The 23,855-nt window shown below is 54.9% G+C and overlaps 5 protein-coding genes across 5 annotated transcripts in view; 3 read left to right on the top strand and 2 right to left on the bottom strand.

The window, feature by feature from the left end:
* NXN (nucleoredoxin) overlaps positions 1-6,340 on the top strand; it is a 48,305-nt gene extending 41,965 nt beyond the window's left edge. Inside the window, exons 7-8 of the mRNA XM_052688638.1 lie at positions 2,349-2,473; positions 5,061-6,340. Coding sequence (XP_052544598.1) covers positions 2,349-2,473; positions 5,061-5,243 — 308 coding nt within the window. The 3' untranslated portion in view covers positions 5,244-6,340. The remainder of the gene's footprint in view (positions 1-2,348; positions 2,474-5,060) is intronic.
* A 1,769-nt stretch (positions 6,341-8,109) lies between these two features.
* On the bottom strand, positions 8,110-10,599 carry MRM3 (mitochondrial rRNA methyltransferase 3). The gene is made up of 4 exons (XM_052688637.1): positions 10,250-10,599; positions 9,925-10,169; positions 8,963-9,118; positions 8,110-8,777 (listed from the first exon to the last, which is right to left on the bottom strand). The coding sequence occupies exons 1-4, from the start codon at positions 10,582-10,584 to the stop codon at positions 8,209-8,211; spliced, it is 1,305 nt and encodes a 434-aa protein (XP_052544597.1). The 5' UTR covers positions 10,585-10,599; the 3' UTR covers positions 8,110-8,208.
* On the top strand, positions 10,566-14,748 carry GLOD4 (glyoxalase domain containing 4). Its single transcript, XM_052688639.1, has 9 exons — positions 10,566-10,704; positions 10,925-10,974; positions 11,412-11,532; positions 12,416-12,560; positions 12,759-12,895; positions 13,205-13,291; positions 13,517-13,630; positions 13,717-13,803; positions 14,066-14,748. The coding sequence occupies exons 1-9, from the start codon at positions 10,615-10,617 to the stop codon at positions 14,129-14,131; spliced, it is 897 nt and encodes a 298-aa protein (XP_052544599.1). The 5' UTR covers positions 10,566-10,614; the 3' UTR covers positions 14,132-14,748.
* Positions 14,749-15,104: 356 nt separating this feature from the next.
* GEMIN4 (gem nuclear organelle associated protein 4) lies at positions 15,105-18,517 on the top strand. The gene has a single exon (XM_052688635.1). The coding sequence runs from the start codon at positions 15,165-15,167 to the stop codon at positions 18,381-18,383; it is 3,219 nt and encodes a 1,072-aa protein (XP_052544595.1). The 5' UTR covers positions 15,105-15,164; the 3' UTR covers positions 18,384-18,517.
* A 358-nt stretch (positions 18,518-18,875) lies between these two features.
* Positions 18,876-23,825, bottom strand: TLCD3A (TLC domain containing 3A). Its single transcript, XM_052688640.1, has 5 exons — positions 23,643-23,825; positions 23,468-23,551; positions 21,547-21,760; positions 20,991-21,086; positions 18,876-20,828 (listed from the first exon to the last, which is right to left on the bottom strand). Exons 1-5 carry the CDS (start codon positions 23,762-23,764, stop codon positions 20,559-20,561), a joined length of 786 nt encoding a protein of 261 aa, XP_052544600.1. The 5' UTR covers positions 23,765-23,825; the 3' UTR covers positions 18,876-20,558.
* Positions 23,826-23,855: the final 30 nt, after the last annotated feature.

Here is a 23,855-nt window from a genome sequence, read left to right as displayed (position 1 = left end):
GCAGCTTGCTGCCTCCCCTTTGGGGATTCAAGAGGGTGACAGTCCTGGAACTTGCTCCCTAATGGAACATAGGCTGCTTGCCGCTCACAGGGGTTTGCCAGAGCCATGCCCATGTCTGCACCTCCAACTCTGCAAATCCAGCCCTGCAGTGAGACATGCTGAGGAGCAGCCATTTGCAGCAGAGAGGAGCTGTCATAAAAGGCGCTTTAGTGGTGGCTGTGGTGAGGCATGCTAATTAATATTGAAGAGTGCTAGAAATGCACTGGTGGTGGCTGAGAGGAGGAAGGCCTTTTCTGGAGCTGATACCTGAAGCTTGGGAGGCAGAAGGGTTACAGCTGTATGCTGGCAACTGCAGCTCAGGGCTTGAATTCCATGGCTGAGCAAGGTTTGTTGGTTCTTGAGTGTCCCCTCTACATGGGGATCTGGCTGCAGGACAAAACAGACTTCCCCTCCCAAGCTGGGGTTCCTCTGCTCCTGCTTACCCACCCATGAAGCTCAGCTGTGGCTGGAGATGGGCCTGGAGCACAGCTGGGTTGTCCTAGTCCTTCCCCTCCAGCAGGAGATGGTGAAATCTCACCAGTGATCCTAATGACCAAAAGAGCCCAGTGGGGAAGCTGCACTTGCCCTGATCAGAGTGCAGTGGGTTTGCTGAAGAGCCTGTGTCACCCTGAGCCTGCTTGCCAGGCACTGGAGCGTGCTGGGGGCTGCTGGGACGCAGTCAGGGCATGTGTCCTGCTTCCTCATGCCCCCTTTGTTAGCGAAAAACCCTTTTCTGCAGCATTTATGATGTGTCTCTTGCTCTTTCCCTTCCTCCCTTTCAGATTTCCTTTTGACCCTGATTATTTATTCAGTAGAACCCAGCAGGGGATGTGAGCACAGAGCCAAAAATACTCTCCTCAAGCTGGGAGGACTCGCTCTCCACGCTGAGTGTGATTGATGGGGGCTGTCGCTGCAGGCCTCGAGAAAGAGTTATTTTTGTATTGCTCTGAGCAAAGTTTTTCTATCACCTTTCTGCAAACAGCGGCCAGGGCTCTCGCCTGGGTCCAAGGGGATGCTCAGCCTTGGAGAAAGCTGCTGGTGCTGCACTAAGTCGTGCATGGGGAACGTGGGGATGGAGGCTTCTGGCCAATCTGTGTCCAGCTGAGAGACCCCCAGCAGCAGTGTCCTTGCTTTTTGGGGCAGTGCAGAGCTCAGTTGTGCTTTCCGTGTTCAGCTGATGTTGGGGTCACCTGGAGACAGCAGCACCCCCAGGAAGAAGCAGCCTGAGGCACTGGGAGGGACGTGGGATTTGCTGAGTGCAGTGTGTGAGGTCGGGGCTGTGTCAGTGGGCTTAGCAAGAATCGGGGGTGAATAAATGCTGAGCGATGTACATCTGCCGCTGGAGAGTTTAGGGCTGGGTTAGCCAGAATGTTGAGGGCTGGCCTGGAGTGCAGCCAGCAGCGTTTGTTAGCAGAAAAATCAATCACTGCATAAGCCCCACAGCTCTAAGTATTTATCTCTGTCGTCCACACAGGACACATCCAACAGTGCAGCATGCAGTGTCCTCAGCGTTCTTGTCTTTGCTTGAAGAAGCCAGGGAGGAGGTGGGGAAGCACTGTGCAAAAGCTCTGGTACTGGGAAGTGCCCACCAGGTGGTTCCAGGGGTTCACACGAGCTGCACACTGCCAGGCAACAAGGAGCCTGTTTTCTTGGTTTTTTTTTTTTATGGTTTTTGTTTTAATGATTTATTATTTTTTTTCTCGCTGAAAGTTGTCCCCAAATTGAAATCGTTTCATCTAGGTGCTGCTCAAGGACGCTGTCTCTCTTCTCTCCAATTCAGTATTTGAACTTCAGTGGTGGCTGGCATTTGATTGATGTTTCCATCTCTTTCTACTCTACCTCTGGCAAATCAAAGCTGCCTTTACAGAGCCGCCGCCGCGGAGACTCGAGCAGAAAAGCTGCTGAGCTGCCGTCCCGAGGCGGAGGGATGGTGGGTGGCGGGCAGGGTGGCAGGCAGCTCGTTCATTTGGTCTTCAAAACAGCCCTACCTTTTCAAGCTGCACACCAGCTTTGTTGCTTCTGTTTGTCCCTGTGCTGCAGCAGCAGCAGCACCAAGGGAGCAAGCGGTGAAGTATTTTGGGAGCGGGCGCTGCTCTTCTGTTACATGTTTCCCTGTCTCACATGAAAAGTGCAATTCAGCTGCTCCCTAATTGCTACACAGCCGCATGGCTTTGAAGTTGCTGCTGTGTGTTCAGACTCCTATTTCCTCCTTGTTGCTGCTGTGGGGTAGAGCTGCCCGTGCCCCGGGCTGTTTGCATCTGTTTGATCCTAACCTTTTTGTATTGTCTCCCCACATCTGTGCCCTGCAGATTCAGAGGATGACGGAGAGTCGGAGGCAGCGAAACAACTGATTCAGCCCATAGCTGAAAAAATCATTGCTAAGTACAAAGCCAAAGAGGAGGAGGCACCGTTGCTCTTCTTTGTGGCAGGCGAGGTAAGCAGGAGGGGAACGTGAGGGCTCCCTGCAAGCACAGGGCTGCATCCTGCGCTGCTGGGGCTGGTGGAAATAGGGCAGTTTCCATCCTGTGTGCTGCTGAGCCACAGGCCTCAGGATCTGAGCTGGGTTGGGTAGTGCTGTCTGCTGTCCAGGTGGGTAAACTGAGACATGGAGCTGCAGCAACTCGTCATGAACTCAGCTGAGCTGAGTGCAGCCACGCAGCCTGCGTTGGATTCTAGTAGCTGAGGGATTCTTTCCCAAGTTTTGCTGTAAGTTGCCCTCAGTACTTTGAGTCTTGGGCTTGTACAAAGGTGGGAAAGCCTCAAGGCCAGGAAGGGAACTGGTGGGGACAGGCAGAGATGGGCACTGGGAGACAGGAGTGGGTGGCAAGCTCCCACGCTGGCGCTCCCAGCTCCATGCGGCCACTTCAAACACTGGGGCTGTGTGTGCTGGCTGCACGGGCAGCACTCCCAGTCAGTCTCTGCTTTCAGTCTGTTGGCAGCCAGGTCAGCCTGGCTGTGCTTCCCACCTCACTGCAGTGCTGCTGCTTTTCTTGCCACCCTGAGTGAAGGGAAGGGACTAGCACTCCAGCCTCTTCCCTAATGGGCTGGCAGCTGCCCAAAGTCATCGCGGTGGTGCCAGCATGTGCTGGCAGCATGGGCTCTGCTGGGAGCTGGGCCAGGCCAGCCCAGGCTGCCTGGAAGGGGAGAGGCTAGCAGAGCAGAGCCCTCCCACGTCGCTGGAGAGGGTTTTCCTCATCCCAGCTTTGAAGTGAGGGACCCCAGGGTGCACTCGCCCAGTTGATGGGGCAGCCCCTGGCTGTGGTGTAGGATGAGCCTGGCCTGCAGCTGGTTTGCATGCTACTGCCTGCCCAGTTCTGGTGGAGGCAGCCCCGATCCCATGGGGAGGGATGATTTCTGTGCCGTGCAGATAATGCTGGACAAAACTGCCTTTGGGAATGGGCAGGGGCTGCCTGCGGAGCAGATCTGCAAGGCCTGAGGTTTGGCTGCTGTGCTGTAAGGTGCTTTGTCACAGCACTCCCTTCTCTTGGGCTTCACTTATGTGTGGGAAATGAGTGTTTCCCAAGCTGCCACGCTACTGGTGGCTGGACTGGTGCTGGGAATGTGGCGCAGAGTGCCCAGAGCCAGGGTTCTGCTCTTGGCCTTCAGGGAAGCAGGGCACTCTTGTCGTCTGTGTAGCGTTTCACCCTTCTATAGGCTTGCAAACCGGAAAGGTTTTGCGTCAGGCTCTAAAAAAGCTCCTGGCTCCCCTCCTGTGGGACCCAGGAAGGTGGGAACTGCCAAGCTGCTGTGCGCTTGCTCGCCCGCCCGGCCTCCATGCTCACGTCACAGCCGCAGTGCGCACCAGCGGGTCCCCCGGAGCCGCCCAGCACACAAAGAGGCCTGCAATGCCGCACCGGGCTCCCCCCACCACCACCACCCACAGCCCCTTGGGCCCCCTCCACCCAGGCACTTGTGCTCCCATGGCCGTGACGGGTCTCTGAAAGTCCCAACTCGGCCCCACGCCCTTGAATGAGTCTCTTGTTGGAAGGGTTCTATGGTGAGGGTCTGGGAGCTGCCCCCCTCCCCCAGAGCCTGCGAAGCGTTTTCCTCCTGCTTGCTGGCTGCAGCTGAAACATTGCTGCTATTCATGCGGCTCCCGACATCCCTGTGGCAGCAGGGCCGAAGAATGGGGAGCATCCGGCACGTCCCATTCATCCGTCACCTCAATAGCCCTGGCTGCTGGCCTCGGGTCTCCGTTGGCCCCAGTGCACAATGCAACCAGGCCGCGGCCGGAGCAGGCGCCTCCCATTCCTCTGCCAGTGCCTTTGGGCCGGTTTTGCATTGATTAAAAGGTTTCAGTTGCTTTGCAGCGATCACATAAAGGACGAGGCATCCCAACACCTCGGCTCTTGGCCGGTCCCAGAGGTGGGAAGCGCTGGGGGCCGAGGTCACAGGCCCAGCCCTGCTCTCCCTTCCCTGCCACGTGGTCCTGCGCCAGAAAACCCTGCAGTGGAAGGGGAGGCGCGATAGGAACCACCCTGCCGGCCGCCGCCCCGTGCTGCATTGCTCCCAGCCGCCTCTGGATTCCTTTATTTCCATCGCTGCTGTTGGAAAACTGCTCAGAGAAATGCCCGGTTTCAATGACCAGGCGATCTGGACGCGGCCCCTGTGTGTCCCCACATTTCCCTGCCGTGCTCAGGAAATGAATTGCCCCAGCATCGACGTTTGAATTCCACAGCCCCAGCAGTGATAAATGAGTTTTTCCCTTTTGTGATTTGTCTGGCTGCTGAGCGCGTTGCTTGAGTGTGCTGTGGGTTCTGGGCCTGCACTCACACACACTGTGGGTCTGCCTGTGGGGTGAGAGGTCCTGGTGGGGGGTGTGAAACAGAGGAAGGAAGGGGCTGGAGAGGGGTAAGAAGAAGCAGGGTGAGAATGAAGCCTGGGTTTGCTCTGTGGGTAGGTGGTAGGGCTCAGCACGTTGCAGCGCAGCGCTCTGTTGGGATGTGCAGCATGGCAGCAGCGCTGCTCCTGGATGTGTAGCTCTGCTGATGCTCCTCTCTCCCTCTCGTTTTGGCCTCCAGGATGACATGACTGACTCTCTCCGGGATTACACCAACCTGCCTGAGGCTGCACCCCTGCTCACCATCCTGGACATGTCGGCCAGAGCCAAGTATGTGATGGATGTGGAGGAGATCACGCCGGAGATCGTGGAAGCCTTCGTCAGCGACTTTCTAGCAGACAAGCTAAAACCCGAGCCCATCTAAGGGAGCTTCTGCACCCACAGACATTATTTAAAACTAGGTCTCTCTTCCGCCGCTCATGGATTCTCCAGCGTGTTCTCACGCCCGACCCAGTATCCAACCTTCTTGTGGTGCCTTGTTCTACGCAGTGAATCCTTCTCCTAAGCAAACTCCTTGAGATGCACTTTCAGCAGGGAGTCGTTGGCGTTCGGAGACTTCGCTTGTGCTTCGTGGTGATATATTCTCTAATAACCAGGCCAGAACTGTTACCGTACTTACTTTATACATGGCACTAGCTAGCAGGCAAATCTTTTTGCATGGTGTTCTTCCCAACGTATGCATCAGGCGGTGGATGGGGTTCTCGGGGCTCTTTTTTTTTCCTCCTTCTCCCTTTTCTTTCCTTTCCTACAACCTCTGCCGACTAAATTACTTTAAGGAAGCAATAAGGAAATTGTCCCCTTTGCCCCTGCCCCACCTTCCTTCCCCACTTGAGTAACAGTGCCCTGATGAGGCCAAACAAAGTCTTAACTGCTGACAACCTCTGAAAGACCACAGCGCAGCCGGGCTTTTCCCCCTCGGGGTGAGAACTTCCTGGGTAGTTTTCCCACCCCACACACCGACAGCCTTATGCAGCATTGGCTGCGCACATTGGGGCAGTCCAACCCCCCCGTGGCACACACATATCCCTCCTGCACTGAGCCAGGAGCAGAACACCACCAGGCTGCCCTCGTCTCCCCGTGGTCTCTCCCTTGTGCTCTCCCTATCCCCTCTCCCTTTCCTGTTCCTTCTCTCTGGTATGAATTGTCGACCCTTCTATGTTAGTTGTTTTTTGTAGGTGTGTCCCAAACCTGACAGTAATGGTGCTGTTCTTTAAAAAAAAAAAAAAAAAAGAAAAAAAAAAGAAAAAAAAAAAAAGATTCCAGTCCTTAGCAGCACAGCCAAGCCCTCCCGAAAGTGACATTGTAAAAACTGTACATGGTGATTGGAACTTTGTAATAAAACTGATGGAATAACCGAGCTGGGAGGTGCCGGTTGCCGCGTCCCGCAGCCCAGCACAGACCCCGGTGCTGTTTCCATCAGGGCGGTGTCCTGGAGCTCAATAGTGGGCGTTGTGTGAGCCACCACGTTTCCTTTCAGCTCGTTTGTCAGCAATGGCAGGATTACAGCCTCTCCCTTTATCACTGTTACAGCAACCCACCCTGGCAGGAGTTGGGAAAAGCAGCCAAGTGCGGAAAAGGCAGAAATGGTGTAAATCTCTCTTGTTGTTTTGCACGTTTCAGATTCTCGTGTTCGGTGCTGGTTTGCTGAGCTGTGAGGCGGTCAGGAAGCAGCAGCACGGTGGAGCTGTCAGCCACAGCTCACTGCCCTCCCCAGCACCTGGCTGGAAGGTGGGCTCAGCCCTGCTTCCGTAGTGCCCCCGATGAGCTGAATTAACTCAGATCCCCTCTTTTCTGGGGATTTTTTGAGGGAGCAGTGCTTTGGTGAGTTACCATCCACCTCAGGGTTAAGGGAGCGCGCAGTGCGATTGCAGTCCCAGTTCTTGCTGCGTGTGGAGCAGCTAGGCAATAGAATCACTTCCAGACCCCACTGCCACCTAGCGCACGTTGTCTGCGTACTGCAGGTCCTGCCGGTTTGGGGGCAATCTCGTGTTTGTGGTTTGAAAAACAGTTACAGTGAGGTTGGAACTGGAACCGCGGTGTCTGTAGTGTTTGGTCATGCAGCAGTGGCTGATGTTTGTAGGCAGGGAGAGCCCGTATTTGTTTCCCTCTGGACACTGCGGTTGGGGCTCCCAGAGAGGCAGCAATGCCTGCCACAGTCACGCAGGTCACTGCTTGGTAGGAACTGGAGCAAAGCAGCAATTTTCTGCCCTAGAATTGGGTTGTATGGGGTCGATTTGATGGGAACCAGGACAGAACCAGTCTGTGGGGATAGAACTGGTTGGCTGGAGCACTTTCAGCTGTGAGCTAATGCCTGCTAAGTCCTCAGCTATCAGGGCTTAGATGTGGAGGAGGCTGGCAGTCTGGGTGTCTCACAATCAGACCTGTCGATGACCTTTCGGTGGTAACAGGAAACAGGAGCCAGCAGTGGCTGAGTGAGCAGCTCATGCAACTCGCAGCCAGTGAAGGCAGGTGGCAGCCAGCGCTGTCACAGGAGCTGTCAGTCAACACACAGCTGTCAGGGAAGCTGAGAGCATCGTGCAACGTGGGCAGGAGCCCCCAGTCCTGCAGCGGAGGAGGGTGTTAGTGCAAGCTAATACTGTCCTCAAGGAGACATGGACAGGGCCCCCGGTCTTACTCTCACTGTGAACATCCATCTGAGGAGCAGCAGTGCCTGCAGCTCACTCTTCCAGTCCCTCATTCATAATTTATCAGTGCTGAGGCCCAGCTGCCAGAGCTGAGCTGCTTGGGACAAGCACTGCCACCTCCTGGCAGTAGCACAGTTGTTGGTGCTCTGCTGCCCTGCATCACAGTGGGGTGCCTGATGAGGCACAGGGTTTGTGTAAGCATGGACAGGAGCTGCTCAGGTGGCAGCTGTCAGGCATTCCTAACCCAGAGCCACAAGTACAGTGGCTCCTTTGTCCCCAGGCAAGCAGTCCAGCAGTACTGGTGGTTGCACAGCCTAAGGGCTGCAAGAGGAATGACATGCTTTGCCAGCAGCATCCTGGCCAGGCTGGCACTGATGCTACTGCAGCTGCTACGTGGGGTTTGGTGTGAATGGAGCTCTGCTCACCTCTCTGCAGCATTCCTGGCGAGGCACAGGGCAAGCTGTGTCCCTCCTCCCACCCCCCGGGGCACACACACACACACAGGTAAGTTGGGGAGCTCATGCTCCACTTGCACTAGCACAGAGCAAGAGAGGCTAGTTCCAGGCACAGCTATTTAACAATCTCTTAGCAAACAAAACAGACCAGGCTGCTCTTTTATTAATTAATTCCTCTGCGGAGTGCCAAAGGGAAGGGGTGCTGCTTCAGCACCCAAGTCTCAGCAGTTTATCCCACTACTGGGAACTTCTGCCTTTCATCTTCTTGCTTGTGCTTCCTCCACTGCAACTGCCTCTTCCCTTCAAACAGCACAATGGCAGCAGCTACAGCAGAGTTCAAACTGTCCACACCAGGCACCACAGGGATGACCAGTCTCTTCCCACCTGTGCTGGCTGCAAGGTGAAGCGCGTCTGGGCTCAGGCCGTGGGTCTCTCCACCAACCACGACTGCTGCTGGGGACTGTATCCAGTTCTCATAGTAATACTGAGCAGCAAGCTCCGAGGCGCAGACGCCCTCCATTCCCTCCTCGTCTTCATGTTCAGGAGGAGCAGCCTTGCGTTTGGGTTTTACAGGAGCCTTTGGGTTGCCAGAAAGGGAGCCAGACCTGCCAGCTCCCTGGGACGTGGGTTCTGCCTCAGCCTGAGCCCCTGGGTCTTTGTTGTCAGCCACGCAGACCCGCACACCAGAAGGAAGGTTGCTGGGAACAGATTCCCAGTCCAGATTGGCAACAATGGGCACTCGGAAGTGAGCTCCCATGCCTGCACGAAGCACCTTTGGCTCCCATGGATCCACACAGCCTGAGACAGGGGAGGAAAACAGTGACAGTGCAGCAGTTCCAGCAAAGACTCAGGAACTGCTTCCCACAGCAAAACCTGTCTGTGCTGGACACTGCTTACAAATTCCATGAAACAACATCTTTAAGCACTGCCTTACCCCAGAGATCTGTCAAATTAAACACCTGTCCTGGAAAAAAGGCCCTTACCTTTGGTTAGCAACACTTTTTCACAACCTGCTCCTGCTGCAGATCTCAGAATAGTCCCCAGGTTTCCTGGATCCCGGATGTTGTCGCAGATGAGAACTAGGGGCAGCTGGGCAGCAGGATAGGACATCTTGGCATGGTCAGGCTTGGAGAAGATCCCTGAAGAGACAAAGTGCTGATGAGCTTTGGGTGATGCACCGCAAAGAGAGGGCTGGCTGTCATAGCTGTAGATGTGCAGGAGAAAGCCCCAGGGAATCACAGAATCATTAAGGTAGGGAAAGACCATAAAGATTCCTGAGTCCAACCCCACCTAATTCCCTCCAGGCCCCCTGAACTGTGTTCCTCAGTGCCTCATCTCCATGGTTCTCAAATGCCTCCAGGGATGGGGACTCCCTCGCTTCATGGGGCAGCCTGTCCCACTGCTTGACCACTCTTTCAGAGAATAAGCTTCCAAATATCCAACCTGAACTTCCCGTGGTGCAACTTGAGACCATCCCCTTGTGTCCTATTGCTGTTACGTGGGAGCACAGACCAGCCCCCACCTCACTACAATCTTTCAAGTCACTGTAGAGATCAATGAGGCCTCACTCACGAGGCCAAGGGATCTGAACCATCCCAATTCATTCACCTGCTCCCTCTAAGATTTCTGCTCCACACCCTGCACAGCTCCATTGCCCATCTTTGGACACACTGCATAAGGGACATTTGTGAAGAGTTTGTCACTCCACAGAGAGAACCATTTCCCAGCAGAGCTAAAGCAGCGTGCTGTGACAATCGAGCATTAGCACCCTGTACGACTCCAGCAGCCGCTTTCACAGCTCTCACAGCAGAAGGGAGCTCTCCAATTACGCTGTGTTTGACACGCTGCCAGAGCTGCTAGAAGCCAGAGATCGTCGTTATCCGCTTATCAGCTGTGGAATGACTTCCCTTTGAGCACCGTTGTCACTGTTTCTATCGCATCTCACCTATCATCCCCTGCGGGGCCACCACGTCGGACCAGCACTTGACGTCCTCGAACCTCACCCTCACCAGGCGGGCTCCCTTCAGCGGTGCCGACGGCAGCTCCCTCAGGTGCAGGGCGGTGCTGAAGAACAAAGCCCGGGGCACGGCGCCCGCCTCCAGCGCGTCCCGGATCAGCCTCTGCCCCTCCAGCAGCACTTTCCCGTGGCGGTCGCGGAAACTCCGCGACTTAGCGATGGTCACCACTTTTCTGGGGAGAAAAAGAGGGTAGAAAGCGTGAGGTGAGGGGAGCGCTGCCGGGACGGGGCCGCTCCCGCCGTCGCGCCTCACCCCAGGCTCCTGTCGCCGGGCGACGCCTTCTCGTACCACAGCCCGGGCCCGGCCGAGTCCCGCTCCACAGCCGGGAGAGGCGGATGGTGCTCCACGGGGCTCTGCTGCGCCTCGGCCTGCTCCTTCAGCGGCGGCAGCACCCGCACAGGGCTGCGCCTCAGCGCCCGCACCCAACGCCGTCCCGGGGCGGCCCCACCGGGCCCCGCCAGCGCCCGGCTCAGCACCGGCACGGCGCGCCTCAGCGCCGCCATCTTGATCCGCGACGTCACAGCCGCGCCGCCGCCTCCTAACGTCATCACTGTGCGCGGCGGGAAGGTCGGGCTCGATGACGTCATCTTTCTGCGCGACGGGGCGGCGGCGGAGCGATGGCGGTGCGGCGCGCCTTGCACTTCGTGTTCAAAGTCGGCGACCGCGCGCGGACTGCGCGCTTCTACCGGGAGCTGCTGGGCATGAGCGTGAGCGCCGTGCGGGGGGCGGGAGGACTGAGCGGGAGCGCGGCTCTCAGCCCCGGGGAGACGCCCTGCGCTGCGGGAGGAGGGTGAACCGGGCAGAATCGCGTTTGCTCTTCTTTTAGACAGCACAGCCCCCAGCTCGGCCCGTTTATCCCCCTCCTCCCCCTCCTCCCCCCTTTTTTTTTCCCTTCTATCTTTAATATGTGTACGTTTAATTCGTAAGGTTCTGAGGCATGAGGAGTTTGATGAAGGCTGTAAGGCCAGCTGCAATGGGTAAGTGCGTTGCCCGAAGTGCTCGTTTCCCATAACGCACCTCCGTGTTCTGCCCCGGTATTTAACGGATGAATCCACGTGGTATTAAAAATTCACCCCGTGGTGCCATTTCTTTGTCAGCGTGGGGTCTGCATTTGGGCTCTGCTATAGCTGTGTTACGTTATGTTCTAATACCGAACCTCCAGAATGAAACTGTTGGGGTTGGACATGGGGTTCTTAGTTGTTTTTTTCCCACCTGAATGATTCCATGATTCTACAGTCATGGCAGCTTTACCCACAACAGCCCCAAGAACTCTCTGTAAGCATCAGCTCCTTTCCAATGGGAGGTGCCAGGTTAGCTGTGCTATTTGTTCTTGAAACGATGCTCTTTGCTGAAGCATTCATGGTTGCATCTCTTGGTGTTTGTTTCTCATATTCATTCCGAATAAATCTTCTAGCCCTTACGATGGAAAATGGAGCAAAACAATGGTGGGCTATGGGCCAGAAGATGACCACTTTGTTGCAGAGTTGACTTACAACTATGGTATTGGAGAGTATCGCCTTGGCAACGACTTTCTGGTATGTGCCAAGCTCGGCAAAACCTTATCATGATAAGTGCTTTCATTTTTTCATTAGAAGTCTCTTATATGGCTTATAACAGGTTTTTTTTTTAATACTATTTGATTTATTGAACCCTTCTTATTTGTGCATTTTAGTTGTCTCTAAGCTGGAAGAGCAAAAGGTAGAGGAGCTTTGTGTTCATGTAGGATTGTGGAAATGCTTCCTTCAGCACTTCCCCACCCGTGGTTGCTGTGTTTGCTGACAGATCCGCCTTGAAGTGGTCAGCTGAGAAGGATCGTGCTGTAGGGACACACATTTGTTATTATTTATTCATTGGTTAGCTGATGGTTAATGTGTTTGCTCATGGCTTCTGTTGAGCTAATGTTTTTCCTTGAGTTTGAAGAATGTTGAGGATCAGGTGCATGGAGCCACAAACATCTCCCTAAGCTGGTAGAACAGCCGGGATTTGATTTTCTGCTTCTGTACAGTGCATTGACACAAATTCTTTTCCCATTACATTTCCCTTTGGCGTGAAAGAAGAGTAGAGTAGTATGTCCCAGAAACATGGGAGATGCAGGGTTAGCCTAAGCTTATTTTCTAGGAGCAAGTTACCTGCTTCTCAGGAGGTTGTGTGGTCAGTGTGCTTTATAAAGTAATCTGGCTTGTTTCTGTAGAGGCAGACTTTCCAAAGGTAGGGCTTCACCCTATCTGGGATGGTCAGATATCCTTGACCACAGCCACAGACTGTGGCTAACAGAGCCTGGAAGGGTGAAAGCAGTGAAGAGTGAGGTCTTCCTGCTGATGCACGTGGGTGAGAGTTGCTGTGTCAACACAGCTGAGGGAGGTGGTTTTTCGGCTATTGTTGCACCAGTGGATTTATTGTCTTTTCTGTTCTTGGCAGGGCATAACCCTGGTGTCCAGCCAGGCTGTGAGCAATGCTAAGAAGATGGGGTGGCCCCTCAAAGAAGTCACAGCCGGTGTGTTTGAAACTGAAGCCCCAGGTGGATACAAGTTCTACTTGGAAGACAAGGGACAGGAAAAGCAAGGTGAAATAAACGTACACGTGCTCTTCTTTGTGTTCAGAAGATATTTACAAGTTGGATGTGCGTTTGTCTCGATGGCATTTTATGAAACAGGGCCTATATTGTTATTTCTTTATTACTTTTCTTCTTAAGATTGTAAAACAATGCAATTAAAACCATGATTTATCTTGTAACTGTTCTCCATTTACTGCACTCCCGCAGATCCTGTGCTAAAGGTAACCTTGGGTGTCTCTGATCTGCACAAGTCTGTTAATTACTGGTCCCATTTGCTTGGGATGAAAATATATGAGAAGGATGAAGAAAAACAGAGGGTTTTGCTGGGCTATGCGGATAACCAGGTTAGTTCTGTAGAAAGCCTTCCAGTTCTTTAAGAGTCACGTCATAGAAAGCTCTCATTTCATGAGAACAGGATCTAAATCTTATGATAGAAACAACTGTGCACTTCAGAGCCTGAATGCTTTAATTTAACAGCTTTTTCTTCTTTTTTTACAACCAAAAGCTGTGGTTTGCTCTGGGAATTTTGATTCATTGGGAAATACTTGTAAGGGCAGTGTTGAAACAGTCTGCAACAATGAGAAGCTGGAGCAAATGTGGCACTGAGAGCAGTGTTCCATGCAAGTTTGTTAGGTTTTCTTGTTTTCCTTCAGTGTAAACTGGAGCTGAAGGCTGTTGGAGGAGCAGTGGATCATGGAACAGCATTTGGAAGGATTGCCTTTTCCTGTGCCAAGGAAGAGGTAATCATCATGCTTTCATTACCTCTCTCGTCATCCAGCTGAGTGGTGGGAGATAGGTGTCTACTACTAGCAAAATCTCTCAGAATTGATCAAAGTAACACTGATCAACTTCTCACAGTGGAAATGCAATGGAGTTGCAGGTAACAGGAAACTGTAACTGAGAACAGCCTGAATACATCCTGGCTTCATCTGACTGGGGCTGGTGTTGTTTGTTTTCTGTTTCAGTTGCCAAGCATTGAAGCACTGATGAAAAAGGAGAACCAGAAAATTTTAACGCCTCTGGTTAGCTTGGACACACCTGGCAAAGCTACAGTGCAAGTGGTCATTTTGGCTGATCCTGTGAGTAGCATCAGAAATAGTAATAAAGTCAGTTCTAATTTCTCTGCCCTGGTTATCTGCCTGACTTGCTGTTAAATTTGGTTTAGGATGGCCATGAAATCTGTTTTGTGGGAGATGAAGCATTTCGAGATCTGTCCAAAGTGGATCCCAATGGTGACAAACTGTTAGATGATGTAAGTAAATTTCTGCCTTTTGTTTTCATCCTGATCACAGCCACCTGTAGAATCGAATTTTCTTTGCAACAGAAAATATTGGCTGTCAGTGCCTGTTTTCATTACTAGTACACAAGAAACAGTTTCTTCATCAAGATAGCTTTCCTCTGGATTATAGAGCCTTACAGTCAGCCTGTTGTTGTGGGGCAGGGTGGTGAGAGTGGGCAGCCCAGTGTTTGGAATGGCTGAGTCAGCCAAACATGCTCATGTTTTCATTTTGCAGGCTATGGCAGCTGACAAGAGTGACACGTGGTTTGCTGCCCGAAATATGAAGAAGGTGTCTGCATAGCTGGAGGAGGAGCTGGGCTGGCTGGTTGTCATGCCTTAGTTTTCATCTGGGCAAAACTTGCTGTGCTGTCCGTCCCATGGGAGGGTGCAGTCATGTCCCTTGCTCTTCTGTTGGTTCCTTTTCAGCTTGTATCTCTTTCATTTCAAGCTCCTTTTTATTTTCAATCAAATATCGTGTGCTCCTTCATACGTGAAAAGTGAGGAGGGTGTCGAGCACGTGGCTTCCAACAGGGGAGCTGCAGGCTAACACCTCGTGTATCTCTAGTGTGGTTGCACTTGAAGGAGAAGTTGCCAGATTGATTAGAATATCCAGATCTGTAATTAATGAGCTGTAGCCCTCCTGACTGCAGTGCAGGGCTGAGATTTTGGGGTATCAGCAGCTGTAGTGCCTGGCACTGTTGGGCAGGCTGTTTGTTTTTGATCTCTCTCGATGAAAATCAACAGCATTGGCGGTCATTGCACCGTGTCAGTGCCTGCAGTGAATATTCCGAATGGGAACAGTGCTTGATGTGACGGTGTCGCGTTGGCATTGATGCAGTCAATGAGTTGGGGCCGGATCAGGGCTGGTGCTATTGTTGGAAATTTGCCTTTACTTGAATAAAAGTAACGAGCGACGTCCCCTGGGAGTCTGTATTGGGACTGCTGCTCCTTAACATCTTTATCAATGACATCAACAACGGAATCCAGTTTGCTGATGACACCAAGCTGAGTGGTGCGGTTGATGCGGTGGAAGGAAGGGATGTCATTCAGAGGGACCTCAGCAGGCTTGAAAGGTGAGCCCGGGTGAACCTGATGTGGTTCAGCACAGCAAAGTGCAAGGGAATATTGGTGGCCCTGCACGTGGCAGGGGGTTGGAGCTTCGTGATCCTTGAGGTCCCTTCCAACCCGGGCCGTTCTGTGTGTCCTTCCAACCGCGGCTGAATGGGGGGGAGGCGGGAAACCTCCGCTCCGCCAGGGGGCGCTGTGGGACCGCGGCGGCCGCCTGGTCTGACGGAGCGCAGCGCGCGCCGCGTTGTCTGCCCGGAGCCGCCGCCATGGAGCCGGGCGGCGGGAGCGGGGAGCGGGTGGCGCCTTGGGGCGTATGCGAGGAGACCGCCATCCTGCACGGCGCCTTCCTGCTGGCTTCCAGGCTTCTCCAACCGCGGCCTCTGCGGGAGCTGCGCAAAGCCGAATGGCCGCTGGTCGGGCCGCCCATCACCGACGCGCTGAGGGAAATCGGCGCCCGCTGCCCCTCGCCGCGGCAGCACGGGCTGTGGAAGCAGGAAGCCGTGGCCATCGTGTGGGCCAAGGTGCTGCTGCCCGCCCCTCCCGCCGCCTCTCTGGACCGGGAATGGAAGGAAGACGCCTTTTTCTCCGTGGGCGCGATGATCCCCGACGTTAACCGCACGGTTCTCTTCGAGCTGGTGAAAGCCCTGGCCGCTCCCCGGCTCTTCGTGCAGCTGCTGCTGGCGCTGCCGCACGCCGTGTGCCGGGCTGAGCTGCGGCGCCTGGTGCGGTACGTCGGGCAGGACACGGCTCCGTCGGATGTCGGATTCCTCCTGGATGTGTGGTGGGAGGCGATGAGACAAGGGCGGGATCCGGAGGACGGCACTGTCGCCGCGTTCGGCTCCCTCGTGCGTGAGCACGGCTGTGAGCGCGCTCTGGATGATGGCTTGCGGCCCCCGAAGCGGTTCAAGGAGGACCCCGGCTCTCTGGATGGCTCTTCTGCCGCTAACAGCCTGCTCGCGGTCCTCATCGAGGGGTTAAAGCAAACCTACGGGAGCATCGCCTCACCGCGCGTGAAGTGCTACGCCCTGGGCAACCTGGTGGAGCTGCTGTCTGTGTTCACCGAGCTGGAGCCGCAGGGCAGCCCCCTCACCGTTGCAGAGTACCTGGCCAAGATCAGCTCGGTGGTCAGCCTCTGGAACAGTGATGCTGAAAGCCAGCACCACCACAGCGGGCTGGACGAGAAAGTGAAGGAAGCTGAGAGGACCGTGAGCTTCTCATCCATGGCTAAGCTGTCACGTGAAGAACTGATAGCTGGCTTGGACTTTCTGCACAGCTTGTTGCGTGCCTGGGGAGAGGAGCTGCAGGGCGTCCTGAGCAGCACAGAGAATCAATGCTATGAGAGCTGCTGGCTCCTTGATATTCTTCCCACCTTCAGGAAGGCCCTGGTTTGCTTCTCTGAGACTGGAGACCTGAGTGAGGATGAGATGCGTGTTGCATTGGAACTGGCACAGACAATTGATGACTTTCTCAGGGAGATAAGCACCACTCAGAAGAACAAAGATTTGGACACCAGCCTTGCATCTTCAGTTGCCATGACAATCATTGAGCAAAAGCTGAACCGGCACATGGAGATGTGCTCCATTTTTGCTTCTGAAAAGACCTGGGCCTTTTCGAAAGACTGGGTTGACTGCCTTGTGAAAAACAGAGCTCTTTTCCAGAAACCGGAGCTAGTTTTGAAATTGCTGGAGACTGTGGTGAACTTTGCCACATCCTGCAAAGACAGGGAGGCCCAGGAGATGCAGTTGCAAGTGACCAAAACCATCGTGGAATGTTACAGTGAGCTTTCACTAGCAGACAAAAACGAAGTGATCTCGGGTGTTCTGGAGGCTTGGGGTGGGCCAGGGCTCTCCCTGAGCTTGCAGGTTGTCGTGGATGGATTCCAGGAGGACCTCAATGTGACTTTCAACCAGATCACCAAAAGTGTATCTGATGAAGGCCTTACCAGGGCTGTGGCTGCTGTGGCTAGGCTTGCTCTGCTGCACCCTGAGGCCACTGTGAAGCAGATTTGTAGTCTTGCTGTAGTCAACCTAGGAGCACACCAGTTGCTGGCACAAATCCTCTGCTCTTTCCCAGCACTGAGCTTCCTAGAGGTGCATGATGATCCAGGCAGACCACGCAGTCTGGTGGTACGGTGCCTGAAGGAGGCAGCATGGGAGAAGCTTTCCTCTGCAAGGGAGGAGGAGCAGTTTCTTGAGTTTTTGGCCTTTCTCATGCAGCCACGTTCAGCTGCCCCGCTTGTATCACCTGCAGAAGTGACCAAAGCTTTTGTCCTTCCCTATTTGAAATCAGAGTGTGCTCAAATTGAGCTGAGCCTGCAGATCCTCAGTAAAGTTTTGGAGATACAGCCCTACCCAAAAGAGCACTGGATCAAGTCCTGCCACCCGTTCCCACTTCTCCTCAGCCTCTGCAAGCTTCTAGATGGCTACACAAAGTACTGGCATCAGCCCAAGGACCAGCTCTTCCCATCCCTGGAGATCAAAGACCTGGTGCTGAATGTCCTCAGCCAGCTCTGTGAGGTAATGACTCCAGAAACTGCCTCCTCCCCAGAGGTTTGGGTCCAGTCTCTGGCCTGGCTTCACAGGAAGGTGGCATCACTGGACTGGACCATTGGTCTCCGTTTGAAGAAGTTTTATGGAGAGCATTTCAAGAATGAGGTCCCAGCAACGCTATTTGAGATCTGCACGCTCCCTGAAGATGAATGGACATCCCAGCCTTTGCCAGCCTACGGGCCGGGCAGCGGGCTGCTGGCATGGATGGAGTGCTGCTGTGTGTCCACTGAGCTCAAAGATACGATGCTCTCACTCCTCGTGGTCAACGTGGACAACCCTGAGGAAGTGAATCTCTTTAGCAAAGGCTTCCTGGTGGCTTTCATACAGGTCCTCCCTTGGTGCAGCCACAGTGAATGGAAGAGGCTTGTGCACGTGGTCACAAACCTGCTGGAGAGGCAAGTGTTGCATGTGCCCTACACACTGGAGTACGTGCAGTACATGCCCCTGCTGAACCTCCGGCCGTTTGCCTGCTACCTCCAGCTCTCCGTGCTCTTCCTGAGGGGCTTCCAGCTCCTCTGCAGCTCCAGCTGTTCCACCTGGCTGCCACCACAGGCTTGGCTCCACGTGGTCCAGCTGTACTGCAGCAGCCTCACGGACCTGCTGAGCTCCATCAAGAGCGCCACAGGGTCTCCCTTGCACCCCGCTGAAGACAGAAGCTCCACAGAGGAGGTGTCCTTTGTCTGCATTCAGGTGTTTTGCCACCTCCTGCACGTTGCAGCCATGCTGCCTCCAGATAGTGGGTGCACTGAGCTGCTGGTGGTGGTGGCCTTGGAGGTCCTCTCTCAGTACGAGGTGTTCAGCTCTGCAGATTCATCCCCCAGCAACGTGCTGAGGAGAGCCAACGAGAGGCACTTCCTGGAGTCCATCACTGACAACATCAGGGACAAGGCACTGTGCAGCCCCCTCCTGCAGAAGCTCAGCAAGCTGGGTGCTTAGGCAGCCCACTCGGCCAGGGATAGCCTGAAGAGTTAAAGGGAGAATCATAGGAGAGCACTGACCCTGCTGCAAGGGACCACTATGTGGAAAGCTGTAAGATCTGTAATAAACCTCATCTATTTTTCACTTTTGAACTCATTTCTTCCCTGCTCTGTTCTCTCAAAGCCTTTCTAAACAGCAAAGCAGCCACGTAAACAGCTGTAGACAACTACTGCTGCTGCAAGCTGCCAGTCCCTTGGCCCCAACCTTGCCCAATAGTGGTCTGGAGTTGTAGTGAGCTCTGGCACTCCGGCATCAGGGAGGTACTTCTGTTGGGCTGCCCTCTCCTCACCACAGCCACTCTGCTGTTTGTGTCAGAGCAGCGTGCTCTGCAGGATGAGCAGGCACCTTGGGCAATAGGTGTGGGCTGCTGCCTTGGGGTGGGTGCCCAGTGGCAAACTGCTGCCTAAGTGCCTCCCCACCCAGAAATGAATGGCACGTGGGAGGGAGGCATCCGGTGGTGTGACTCAGGAAAGAAGTCTTTATTGATCTCTTCTGATAGGTGCAGTAGTAAATGGGGCAGTGTTAGTGCAAACTGAGATCCTCAGTGGATTTTTTTTGTCTTTACATAAGGCACGTTATCTGTAATAAAAACAGCAGTATACAAATATTTGCAATGGGTAGCAAGCGGTTTATAACAGCAGCTTGTCTCAATGGTTAATGTAACAGTAGTGCTTGTGCAATAACCGACTGCGTGCTGGAAGAGGCTTTTTTAAAATTATTATCATTCTTTCCAGCCTGCACAGCCATGGCTGGGACAAGATCTGACACCCAAAAGAAATGATTCTCCCAGACTAGATCTCTTCCAGCCATCCTTTTTAGCTTTTAGACAGAATGAAAGGCACAGAGTGGGTGCTGGTCTGTCAACTGCTGGTGCAGCTGGCTGCCCTGGAACAGAGGAAACTCCAGGCTTGTGCAGGAGGCTGTGGGGAAAACCTGGCTGCTCAGTTTTACGCTGTGCTCAGAGAAAGCAGGATTGCTGTCCAGCTTGTACACGCCTGCTGGGCTGCAGTCATGGTGCAAGGTGAGCACAGAAGCCTTGCCCCTTTTTCACTGCACTGAAGGTGGAAATGAGCTGAACTGGTTAAGGACACAGCTTAGCACCCTGCTCTGGTGTTGCTGGTTGCTTATGCACTGACCAGTTCCTTCCCTGCCAGCTTCAGGCAGGCCTCCCTTTGTGGGAGACTCGGATGGGGCAGGAGGGGCAGCTGGAGCTCAGGTTGTACCCACACATAGTGCTGCTGGTGTGAGCTGAAGGGAGAGCAGGGGTAAGGAAATGTGTTGGGCTTTCAGTTACCTTATAGAGGTAATGAGACAGATGCATGCATCTCCATGTGCAACTGCATCAAGGCAGGGGGGTTGAAACCAGCCATCACCTGCCACGGAAGGGCTCTGTGTTGGTGGGATGGGGACAATCTCCTGCCCTTGTCTTACCCTTCAGAGATGGCCCTCTGCCTGCCTTGCTTGCAGTGCAGCCAATCCTAGGATCTTGCTGGGGGCTCCAGAGCTGCCCTACACCATCAGCCACAGACATCAGACAGTGGTACTGAAAATCCCCTTTGAGTTAAGTGGAGAGTCCCAAGTGCCCAGCAGCAGTGAGGTGTGGGGAAGTCAGAGGCTGAATGCAGCTGTAGTGTAAAGGCACTGTTGGGGAACAGGCTGTGCAGAATCGTGGGGCTTGGCTCTGCTCCCTGCTGGAGGAGCAGATCTGAGCCCAGCAGGGACAGCAGGCAGCTCCCACATCCCCAGCACTGCTGCCTGGGGCTGGGCACGCTCCAGCACCGCCTACCCTGCTGCATCCACTCCACAAGCTCCTTTGTGCCGTGCCTCACTGTGCTGCCATCAGCCCTGAAAGATGGGGGATCTGTAACAATCCCCTCTCGTGTAACCATTAGTTTGGTGCCCAGCACTGAACCCCATAAGTTATGCTTATGGGGAGACCTCCCCCTTGCTCAAAGTGCAGGAGCAGCGTGGGAGGAAAGTTCCCCCTAGCTGAGGCTGGCACTGCTGACAGCAGGGCTGCCTCGTGGTATCGACGCTGCTGTGCTCCCACGATGGTTCCTGCAGCGCTGACTTTGCAGGCAGAAGAGCTGGGGAGGGAACAACCCTTGTCCAGCCCTCGTGCTCTGCCAGCCATTACCTGCTCTTGTCAGCAGGTGAGCTGCCGTAGAGGCGGGCGGCTTTGCGGCAGATGAGTGTGAACCAGTAGAGCTGCGGGGCGATGAGGGAGGCGTTGGCTATGTTGCAGTGCAGGGGGATGCGGAAAGGCACCATGTAAACTGGGATTCCCACCTGCCTGCCATAGGCTGCGTACATGAAGGGGAAGAGGAGAATACGGCAGAGGAAGAAAGTCACCAGGATGAGGATCCCGTTCACCTTGTGCAGCAGCGTGTCCTGCATCTTCAGCTGGGACAGGAAGAAGGCGAGCACAGGTGAGTGCTGTGTGAGCAATGCAAGGGGGACTGCCTGGGGTGGGGAAGGGGAGCAAACCCCTGCAGGCTCCCAGAATCCCCTGGAGGCAGCAGGAACCCAGGCACCCACCTCATGGCACCCACCCTCCTCGCATACCTGCATGAGGATTTTGCCCAGCGATACAAAAGGAGTGCTCAGCTCTGCCGTGAAGATGCAGCCCACGAAGAAATCTCCAAGCTCTCCCCTGAAGTGCTGCAAATAACAACATTAATGAACACAGGGCCTTCCCCACTGTGGCATATTTCATACAAAAGGATCTGCTAATGGACCTTGCTGCTTTTCAGGAGAGCTGGGAGCTGACACTGAGCACCTCACATCTCCTGGCAAGCAGAGATGCTTTCCAAAGTCAGCTGAAAGGGTGTTGATCGTGATGCCAGCCAAGTAACAGGCTCAGATCCAACACACACAGCTTGAGGAAAGCTCCCTCTTGGTCACTGTATTTATTCTCAACTGATGTCAGTTCCTCACCCCGGAAGCGTTTATGAAACATGGAGATGCGGCACCACGGGACATGGTTAGTGGGCATGGTGGGATGGGCTGGGGTTGGGCTTGGTGATCTTAGAAGTCTTTTCCAGCCTTTAAATGATTTTATGATCCTCCCAGTCAGGGCTCCCAGTTGTCTGGATTCACAACATCCATGCCTGGCCCTCACCTGGGTGACAGGGGTGAGCACGATGAGGATGAAGAGGTGGTGGGTGACCATCAGCCGCTCCTGCAGGAGGAAGCTCCGCACACTGCTCAGCGAGTGCTTCCTCTCTGCTATGCCCTTCTCTCGGCTCTTGTGCCAGTGGCAGAGGTACATGACGTAGATGTCGTAGGTCATGTAGGGAACCAGGACCCAGACGTACTCCACAGCCAGCCAGTGCCTAGGGAGGGAGAGCAGAGATGTGTAGCAATGGGTCTGAGAGGCCCACGAGGTAATGTTCTCACGCTGTGTGCCAGGGGAGGTTCAGGTTGGATATTAGGATAATTTATTCTCTGGAAGAGTGTTCAGGCAATGGCACAGCTGCCCAGGGAGGGGGGGAATCCTCATCCCTGGAGGTATTCAGGAACCGTGGGGATGTGGTGCTGAGGGATGTGGTCAGTGGGCACAGTGGGGATGGGTTGGACTTTGACCGTTGAAGTCTTTTCCAACCTTAACAACTCTATGATCAATGAGCTGGGTGGGTGCCTGGTGCCCTGATTTATCTTCAGCTCAGCCATCCCAGAGAAAAGCCATGTGAAACAGGAATGGTACAATGGGTGATTCCTGAGCGCAGGCACTGAGTGGGGCACGGCTGCCTTTATCGAGTCGGTGCTGTTTGGTGCCTGCCTGAGCTGTGCAATCAGCCCTGCGTCAGGAGCAAAGGCACAGTGCAAACAGCACGAGGTGAGGAGCACCCTCAGCCTGGGGCAGGTGTTTGCTGGGGCTGTGGCACCTCCCCAGATCAGTGCTCATCTGGCAGCTCTGCAGCAGGTAATCCCCTGCCCTACGCCCTGCATCCGATGGTAGGAACAACACTGTGACCGTCTGTGTCAGCTGCCCACCCAGAGGTGAGTGTTTATAACACACCCAGAGAGCAGAGTTAATGAAAGATGCCCAGGCTTTGGAGAGTGAAGTGCAAAGCCTGTAACAGCAGCAATAAATCCCTGGGAGACGTTTTGTCTGTTGGGAAATAATTGCACGCAGATGCCTGTTCCCAAAGAATGTCGGAATCCCAGTTGCACAATGTGGCAGCTGTAACCCCTGCTCTGCAGGGAGCCTCAGAAAACACCACGTGAATGGGGCTGGTAGGGAACTGCTGCTGGAGAAACGTTGCTCGGGGCCCAGTGAGCCTTCCACTGCTCTCCTGCCATCCCAGAGGGATTCCCCTGCATGCATTCCTGCTCAGAGTGCTATCGGAGATGCAGAGCAGGAAGGCTGAACTTCTCAGAGGGTTTTGGAGGGCAGAGGCAGTGCCAGCAACGTGACGGCTCTCTGCCTGTGTCAATAAGCTGGCAGCCTTCACGGTGCTTCCTGTCCCGCTGCCATTCTCTGAGCCCTTCCCTGCTGAGCGTGGAGCTGCAGCTCCTCCAGATTCGAAGGAAATCTGGGGCTCGGGCTGCGCTTTTGCCCAAAGCCAGCAACCTTCGTAGCAGCCGGGCTGGGGCTTCTCATCTGCCCTATCGGTACCGCGTGGGGCTGCCTGCATCCAGCAGGGCTGAGTCCAACACTGCTGCAGCAGACGGGACCCTGCACAGCCGGGTACCGCCCTACCTCCAGCTCTGCTGTTCTGGACCATAGCTTAAGAGCCATCGCTGTTGTTTCGTCCCAACCAGCAGCCCGGGCAGCCCGGCCTGGTGATTTTTCCCATTTCATCTCCGTGCCTTTCTCCAGCAATGGTTTCCCATCCCGGGCTGCTCTGCGTGCAGGAAGAGGGAGCTGCCCCGCTCCGCTCCATTCTCACCGGATCTCCTTCATCCCCAGGGCCGGAGATGCCGCACTCCGCCGCTCCCGCCGCCCCCCTCCCGGCCCCGTTACGCCCTCGGGACCGTTTTCTATGGGTTTTCCGCACTGACTCCGGAGGGCAGGAAGGGCCCCCCCGTCCCGTTACCTGTCGTGCACCACATCCTCGCAGCTAAGCACCACGGTCAGGCCCGACACCGTGGCCATCGTAGCCTGCACCGTCGACACCAGCCTACAAACAGCAGATGGGAACCGAATCAGGGCCAACCGGGTCAGGGCCCATCCCTCCGGTCCCCCAGCCCCGCCGCACCCCGCGCCCGTACCTTCCGCTGAGCAGGACGCGGTCCTTGAGGCTCCATCCCGGGGCGGCCCAACGGAGCGCCCGCACGCAGAACGCGAACAGCCCCGGGAAGAAGGCGGACGCGACAGCCAACGTCCGCCACATGGGGCCCGCGCTGCCGCCACCGCCCGCCGCGGGACCACGGCGCCGGGCGGCGGGAGCCCCGCCCCAGCAAGCCCCGCCCCCGACGGCAGGC

The sequence above is a fragment of the Tympanuchus pallidicinctus genome, unplaced genomic scaffold (assembly GCF_026119805.1).
Source record: "Tympanuchus pallidicinctus isolate F22 unplaced genomic scaffold, pur_lepc_1.0 scaffold24, whole genome shotgun sequence".
NCBI lineage: Eukaryota > Metazoa > Chordata > Aves > Galliformes > Phasianidae > Tympanuchus > Tympanuchus pallidicinctus.
This window is presented reverse-complemented; position numbering and strand designations above follow the sequence as displayed.

Excerpts from the sequence above, each read along its gene's own strand:
- GEMIN4 (XM_052688635.1), top strand. The coding sequence starts at position 15,165 with ATGGAGCCGGGCGGCGGGAGCGGGGAGCGGGTGGCGCCTTGGGGCGTA.
- MRM3 (XM_052688637.1), bottom strand. The coding sequence starts at position 10,584 with ATGACGTCATCGAGCCCGACCTTCCCGCCGCGCACAGTGATGACGTTA. Across the intron at positions 9,119-9,924 it reads GGCCCCGCAGGGGATGATAG|GGATCTTCTCCAAGCCTGAC; the intron begins GTGAGATGCGAT and ends TTGTCTCTTCAG. Across the intron at positions 8,778-8,962 it reads AAAAGTGTTGCTAACCAAAG|GCTGTGTGGATCCATGGGAG; the intron begins GTAAGGGCCTTT and ends CCCCTGTCTCAG.
- GLOD4 (XM_052688639.1), top strand. The coding sequence starts at position 10,615 with ATGGCGGTGCGGCGCGCCTTGCACTTCGTGTTCAAAGTCGGCGACCGC. Across the intron at positions 10,975-11,411 it reads TGTAAGGCCAGCTGCAATGG|CCCTTACGATGGAAAATGGA; the intron begins GTAAGTGCGTTG and ends TAAATCTTCTAG. Across the intron at positions 13,804-14,065 it reads GTGACAAACTGTTAGATGAT|GCTATGGCAGCTGACAAGAG; the intron begins GTAAGTAAATTT and ends TTCATTTTGCAG.
- TLCD3A (XM_052688640.1), bottom strand. The coding sequence starts at position 23,764 with ATGTGGCGGACGTTGGCTGTCGCGTCCGCCTTCTTCCCGGGGCTGTTC. Across the intron at positions 23,552-23,642 it reads CGCGTCCTGCTCAGCGGAAG|GCTGGTGTCGACGGTGCAGG; the intron begins GTACGGGCGCGG and ends TGCTGTTTGTAG. Across the intron at positions 21,087-21,546 it reads TGCTCACCCCTGTCACCCAG|CACTTCAGGGGAGAGCTTGG; the intron begins GTGAGGGCCAGG and ends TGTTATTTGCAG.